This window comes from Eschscholzia californica, unplaced genomic scaffold, assembly GCF_041429995.1.
Source record: "Eschscholzia californica isolate CP2 unplaced genomic scaffold, dmEscCali1.0.p SCAF_5, whole genome shotgun sequence".
Taxonomy (NCBI): Eukaryota; Viridiplantae; Streptophyta; class Magnoliopsida; order Ranunculales; family Papaveraceae; genus Eschscholzia; species Eschscholzia californica.
Window position 1 is genome coordinate 47,670,743 of NW_028238472.1, and position 7,995 is coordinate 47,678,737.

Below are 7,995 nucleotides of genomic sequence, written 5' to 3' on the forward strand. Positions count from 1 at the left end.
GAGAAAAGTTTGGAGAAGAAACTGAGTGTGAAGAATGAGAAGCCATTAGAGATTAATGAAGATGAAGGTAATTTCTAGTGAGAGAGAGTGATTTTCGGTGAAGATTGGGAGAAAAAAAAATCACAAGGCTCTGATACCATGATAGAAACTAGAGAGAAGATATATTTCATTAATTTTTGAAATCAAAAACTACAAATGATATCCAACTCATTGAGCTTATAAAGCTTTTACAATTAAGTTAGATGAGAGAGAAAGATAACCGATTCTGTTATAACAACCATAACTAACAAAGTTAGTTAAGACATTTGTTAGTTATGGTTGTTATTCTTATTCTTGCTAAAGGCACCACCAAGGTAAGTATTCTTATACTTATATTTTGACACTCGAGTAACACCTCCTTCTACCTTTCAGCTTTAGTCTTCATAGACCTAGATTACACTCTAGTGTATTCACTATCAATAGGCTAAGAATACATATTTGGTGGAACATAAGAATTGGTGAGAAAATGTTGTAAGGGGCAAAACATTGTAAAGGCACACCCTCTTCTTCATCTCCACCATCATCTCTTCCTCCCTTCCTCCCTTTCTCCCTACATATAGTTTCGGGCTTCCGACCAAGAGAACTTTGTCGGAACGGTGAAAGAGATAGAAATGAGGAGGAAAAGAAAAATAAGGAAAGAAAGAGTGAGAGGCATATATAGACTAAATGGTAGCGGTCAAGATGTAAAAGAGGAGGTCAACATATATCTTTTAGTAATTGAGACTAAACTGATTTTTTTTACTCAAACTTTTGTATTCATGCAACGATAACATGTGTTTCGAAAGAACCACCCTAATTATAATTGTTAGTACATGACATCATTTTAGTTGTTGACAAATAAAGCAGTTGGTCCCATACTCCCACTACCTATATGATTTAAAATGAATTATTTTGTGTGAAGTAGGGCCTCTTAGACAAGATTTAACATTTGACAATGATTTTCAATGCCACAACAATCACTTGATTCATTTTCTTCAATTCTTCCTTTAATTCTCTAAAATAATTTGGGCTCTTTATCTTCTCTCATCCTTAATCCATTAATCTTTTGCCATTAGTAAGAGATATGGAAAAACTTAAAAGGAGATATTTATAGAATTCCATTGAGCTTTCCACCCTAAACCTACCATTGAGCATATGAAGTTTATAGAAATTCAATCCATTACTTCAAACAATCCAAGACACCTTTTTCTTATAGGCATTGACTATATGTAGTACACAATTTTAAGATTCCGAACTTAGTAAAACCAGAGACAACCCAAGGTCGAGACGAAGTAGTTCACATAAAGTAACAACACATGAGAAATGCATTAACTAGTAAGCAAAATTTGTAAGGAATATTAACTAAAAGGTGCTAAAGAACTTAAATCTCTAACCTACAATAAGGGCAATGAGCATTAGCCTCAAGCCATGGAACCAAACACCGCCAATGGAATCGATGTTCACAACGAAGATGAACTAACTCCTGCCCGGACTGGAACTTCTCTAAGCATATGGCACACTCTTCTTGGTTTGAAGATTTCCATATCAACTTTGGCCAACTAATAAATCTTTTTGATGAACTATTTCTACTACTACTCTTCAACCCAAACACCTCTTTTCGAAGTTCTTCATCGACCACAGAGCTTACAACCCCACCACTCTCATCAATTTTCTTCCTCTCTTTAATATTACTCCTGCAGTCCAAGAAGACAGATAGAAAAATACCCAAGTTAAGCTACACATATCTGACGCATATTAGCAAAGGACCTGACTATTTTACTAAAATGTGCATGAAAGCGACGAAAGAAAAGTCATGTAGTGAGTGGAGATCAAAGCTTTAGAGTTTATCAATCTATAGATCTTTCTTCAAATCACCCAAAATTAGCTAGAATGAAATGATTTAGAGAATACTCAAACAATACCAAAAAGCTTTCTCCTTACTAATAACTTCTATTTTAAAAGAACAAAACAAATAAAAAACTTTTTTTACCTCTTGGTATGAACATCTGATTTTCTTAGGCTATTCCTCAATTTCTCATCTAATCTCCCCTTTGCTTCTCTAACAACACCTCCAAGCTTTTCATCTTGCCCAATAATCTGATTATTTGATGAGTTCCTCTGCAAGTTTTGATTTATATACGTAATTTAAACACAAATCTATCGAAATCTAATGAAATTCAAGAGAACGAAAAAAAAATGAATGTTTAATTAAAAACTATATCAACCAATATTTTTTTTTTAACAGTAAGATTTAAACTCTGATCTCCGAGTAAAGAAATAGAATAAATAAATCAATGTTAATTAGTAGTATATATTACCAAAGAAGAGTGTGAAGTGAAATGACTTTCGTTGCTACTTGTGTATAAGCAGAAAGACGAACGCCTTGTTCCTATCCCTTGCAAATCATGAGTACTATTCCATCCTCCTTGATGAATTCTTCTTCTTCGAGCACATTCAACTCCGGGTAGCATTCCAGCCATGGTGATTTTAAGTATAAAATCTAAACCACAATAAACTAAATTTATAATATTTTCATAACTAGTAGTAGTTCCATGTCTCCCTCTATGAAACTTGTGTCTAACATTAAGTAAATAATTATGAAAAGAAATGTTAGAGAATTTAGAGATTGTTTTACAAATACAAGAATAAGAATGTATAAAAAGAAGAAGAATTATGAAGAGAAGAAAAGGGGATCTGATATTTATGGGAACTAGATATATTAGACAAAAGAGGGGGCCACACCATTGATGATTGAAGAAGAAAGACAAACTTTTTCTATAACAGTTTCATGTATACTTCATTTTTATTTTTCATTCTCTTAATTACCACGATTATTTGGTAATCAGAAAAATAAAGTATAACAATTGACAGATAATTTACCGTGGTTCAAATTAATAATGGTTTTATTAATAATCACTACGAGGGCTTGTTTTGTTGGGCTGACATTACATGAATAAATTTTTAATTCATATTCATAGATCTTTCAGACATTTACGATTCAGTTCTATTCTTTTTTTCATCATTTATTATTATAATCAAAATAACATACGAATTGAATAAGTAATGAAGTAAAGATGGGTGTTTAGATGGGTGAGACAGGTGATTACATGACACACAAACTTTATTCCTTTTATCTTGTAAGCCGTTATGGATTTTGGTTTCCTCATTTTCCTTATTGTTTTTTTTTTACTACAAAAGTCGTCATTGCAAAGCCTTGATACATCATTAAGAGATAATACAAAGATAGATTAAGATTCATGAATTAAATGAGCACTATAACGGTCTGATTTGAGCCCTAAAAGTCATATATATATATATATATATATGTGTGTGTCGTTGAAGACCATCCTAAAAGACCTAAAATCCATTTAATCTGTTTCTACTTTAGGTGGTGGACTTCCTTGTGAATCAATTTATAAGTTCTAAATTATTGAATTCCTAAAGTTAATTTGGTAATTACATTTTAGAATAAATTTGTTGCACTTAATTTAGTTTTATCCATAGATTTTCTTGTCAAGAAAAGATGAAAAGAGCATAAGGGGCAATATAACACATAAAAAAAATTTAATGGCCTATTGTGCGCACTTTGTTGTTAGTATAATCAGTACTTCTTTTACCGTTTTTTTCCTTATACCAAGATGAAATTGACTTGTCAACAGTTGGTAGCCCAAGTGGTTCCAAGGTGTTGACATAAACTCTAGAAATCTTTGGAGGTCCCAGGTTCGAATCCGAGAGAATGTGGAATCTTTGGTTATTTGAATTCGGATTATGTAGGTATTAATAAAGTTGTTGGGGTTCATGCCGTTGTCTTTGTTGGGCTATAAGTCCGGTGTTGTTAAATGTTTGAGTGGACAGTTATCGAGCTTATCACGTCAATAGACGTATCAAATGCCAAATATCACGACGTACGTAGATCGTAATCCCCGGATCACCTAAGTAGTGGTCCGAAAAGACATTTAGGTCCACTAATATTTTTCATCTTTTATACGAAAGAAGATGTGACAATGAAAAATATTTTTAACATGAACTGATTAGGCGTGGCATCTAATATTGTATGGACATATCAACCGGGCAATTAATTGTCAGTATTTTTTTTTTTTTAGAAATCCACTATGATCTACGTTAGTTGTTACAAGACATTGATACATCTTGAAGATGTGATGAGCACGATAACCGCCTAATTTAAACTATAACGAAAGAAGCTTAAAGTCCGACAATATGAAAGTGGCCTAAAGCCCGACAAATTGATTGTCAGTTGTAGTGGCAAACTACTAAAGTGATCCGGTGATAATATTTCAGTGGTGGGTGTAGAAAGTTTAAGGCAAACTTAGAACTTTGAAAATAAAGTTTAAAATGCTATATTCATTACAACTGCCAGACAAAGGGTTAATTATCAGATAAGCCTATCATTTTCCTTACTCCTTTACAGCAAGCCAGAAATGGTCGGGTTTCTATCATGAAAAGAGAAGTGGTAGGGGACCTCGTTTCTTGACCTCATTGAATCGGATTCCAAATGATGTGGCCCGGGGGCAATGATGTTTTTTTTTTTGAAAAATCGACTACAATCTCCGTTAGTTATATTACAGGACATTGATACATCACGATAACCGTCTAATTAAACGAATAATTAGAGTGGTTTAAAACCCAACAACATAGAGCCTAAGGCCCGACAAACTTACTATTACTTATAATTTTAATTATCTAAATTCAATAACCATCAGTTCTAGCTCCTCTGGAAATCGAACCTGAGTACCTGACCCTCGAGGATTTTGAAATCTATGTCAACAGTATCAACCACTTGGACAACCAAATTCCGAATGCCTGCATAATGCGGCATCTCGACTATCAAGTCATCTTGGTTCCCAACCAATAATGCGGCATGACACCAACGTGTCCCAAACCTACGAGCATAGCTCGAGCCGTCCCGTATAACGCTTCCTTGAGTCATAGACTCTCGCCCACTATAAAGGATACCAACATACGTGCGGAGCACACCAAGCCGCATATGCGGATCTTGCCATCTAGTCTCAAGCATCCGGCACCTTACATCTCGGCTACCATCCGCACATTGGGCATAGGAGCATCCATTTCTAATAAGCTACCTCATGCCCAACATAGCACATCAAGGCTTGGCCCCTTGAATAGCTCAATCCTCCTTATGGAATATGCTAGCACGACGCACGCCTCGCCATGGCATGAGAACATGCAACACACTTTCCAAATGAACCCGCAGTAACCTATCTCCAGGTACTGTCCGAGCCATTTCCTATGACAAGGGAACCCGTGCAATATGCTTCTCTCACATACGCTAGGCCGGCCTCATGGGTTGCGCCACGAGGATGCTCACTTTCGTGCATACCATGCTAAGATGGGGAGCTCCCATCCACGAGGTCTTGACATATGCTGGATGCATATGAGGAAGGGAGACCACCCCCTCCTAAGGTGCAAACTTCTTGTTTTGCCTATTTCCACAAGGAAACATCAATCCTTTTAACCAGGCATACTCTCGTCCAAATGACCCTTCGTATCCTTGACAAAGTTTTGAATGTCACGGATGTCCCCGTGCATGGCCTAAGGAAGCTTGCTGGCACTCTTGCCCTACTTCGACCTCGTATTCGGCCCTACGGCCTATATGCTCGTGCGTGCTCTCCTAGCACTCGTCACGTCATATGCATGCTCAACAATATGCACGTGACATACTCCCCCACTTGTAATGTCGACGTCCTCGTCGACTAAGTTTGGAGTACTTCAATCTTCTGCCTCCACTCCGATGCTACCACTGCACCTTCATGCCTTCGGCAGACCGCACCTCCGTGCGAACTCAACTACGCAGTCTCGTCGCGCAGGTTCCCCCTCCGGGTTAACTCAATTCACTGCAATGCATCCTCCGATGCGTTAGGATAATGGTCTTCTCTACCATTCATCCATGCTCAATGTTGCCCTCTGGCCTCAAATGTCGGCTCCCCCTCTGGTTCGCCTCTCCGTTGCAGCCTCCGCCGCTCCTCGAACTCAGGTACCTCACCTCCTCGGCTTCACCTCGAGTTGGCATCTCGATTGTCACCTTCCATCTCTGCTTTTGTGACCAATCTTGCCATGCGTATCGCAGTAAACTACGACACAACTCATCACCCCGGTACCTCAGCAACCGTTGCCTTCACCCGAGTTAGCATCTCGACGCCACTGCGTCTTGCCATGTGCTCGCAATGTTACCATCGCGAAGCAACTCGTCTTCAATGTCACTCACCTCTGGATCAGACCCAACGTACCCATGTACTCCACGTTCTGACTCCTTGGTTTACTTGTTCATTGAGACCCTCGTTTCAACCTCTGTCCTCAAACATCAAGTGCACTCTAGTACCTAAGTATCCACTACTTTTACCCTTGAGTGTATACCACTTGAACTCATCGCAATGTCGCCCTTTCTCTTGACGACCCTTGCCTCGATAGTGCCTCTGCACCTGCACCTCTGTGCAACTCAAACAAGCCTCTGCTTGTGCGCCTCCGCGCTTGCGCCACATGCGCTCGGCATCCTCCATGCCATCCCTTCCTCGGGAAATTGTTGTGTTGTCTTCGATGTCCACTGAAACGAGCACGGTAGCTTCTCTCCGCGAGAACTACATGGTACCAAACCATCCACCACTGGCATACTCTTGGGAACGTCCACTTGACTACATCCAGACACACACTTGCCATTTAATCTTTGGCGATGCTCCTTAACCCGAGCATCTTGGTAGGCTCGTGTCCCTCTTGAACACATCCGAACGTACCACCGCATAAGTTCCAACACATCTTATGCAGCACCATACGGCTTACACTCAACTGCAAACTCGACGTCTTCATATGTATCTGACGATATGAACTTAGTCCCAACTATCACCAGAATTGGACGATGCTTAATGTCACCACGACACACCATCCTGAAATCCCATAACGTGAGCTGATCTCTTCTCAGTCACCACGTACTCATTGCACACTGTAGGCTTGAACTCGGTTCCAACTTACCTCCAATGCATAACTCAAACATGGGCCGATCTACTTCAGATACAACGACCCTCATATTACTTGACGGCTTGAACTCGGTTCCAACTACCATCAGTACTTCACTTGGTCTCGTGAATCTGTCATCTAGACTTCACACCAATATGTTCATAAGCTTCAATGTTGGTTTCGGCTTATAGCACTCATGCGACATACCACACACAAACGTGCTAACATATCCATGTCTCATCTCAAGTGAGTCCATTCTCTTTGGAACTCAAATGCGCTCATACACCGTGCCGAACTCTATCGTGCACCATACCACATAAGCACAACTTGATCTAGCACCGACTTGCCCAACGATGTACTCTGTCCATCTATCTTACTCTTGACCCCTGTCTTCTGTAAGTAGCTTGAACTCACAACATCACAAGTCACTCGATGCTACCTTCGGCTTAAGCATAAGAGAGTATCCTTCAACACCTTGTTGCCATACCCTGCTCTAACGCTCAAGTATCACTTGGATCAACATAGCTCCACTCTTGGATGCCAATCCAACAAGCTTACTCAGACTAGCTTACCACAAGCTCTCAGCCTGACTCTACTTGCCATCTTGGTACACTTCATACCAAGCCTGTTGTCCACTCCAAGGACTCTAACATATGATGTACCCAATGCGCACCAAATCGTACTGAGCATTACTGCACTAAGCTCGCACACGACTCACCGTGCCATTCTCGGTTCATCCCATCTCTGCACTTGTCCTTACCTCTAAAGGACTCAACATATATGGTACCTTCTTGCGCACCAAGTCACACTGAACTCCTGCCACTGAGCTTGCACATGACTTCTTATGCCAATACGGTTTCATCTCATATCTCGCATATGTCCTTCTTGCTCAAAGGAACATAGACCCAAGTATAGCTACCACCGTAGCATCCGTGCACACGGCCTATTCCTTCTCTCGGAACTCTCGTCGCCTTATGCACCATGCATCCC

The 7,995-nt window shown here is 39.7% G+C and overlaps 1 protein-coding gene across 1 annotated transcript; it reads right to left on the reverse strand.

Annotated features, from left to right (window-relative positions):
- Positions 1 to 1,179: 1,179 nt before the first annotated feature.
- On the reverse strand, positions 1,180 to 2,737 carry LOC147539933 (putative E3 ubiquitin-protein ligase RHY1A). The gene is made up of 3 exons (XM_086641475.1): positions 2,337 to 2,737; positions 2,009 to 2,136; positions 1,180 to 1,712 (listed from the first exon to the last, which is right to left on the reverse strand). Exons 1-3 carry the CDS (start codon positions 2,496 to 2,498, stop codon positions 1,400 to 1,402), a joined length of 603 nt encoding a protein of 200 aa, XP_086497601.1. The 5' UTR covers positions 2,499 to 2,737; the 3' UTR covers positions 1,180 to 1,399.
- Positions 2,738 to 7,995: the final 5,258 nt, after the last annotated feature.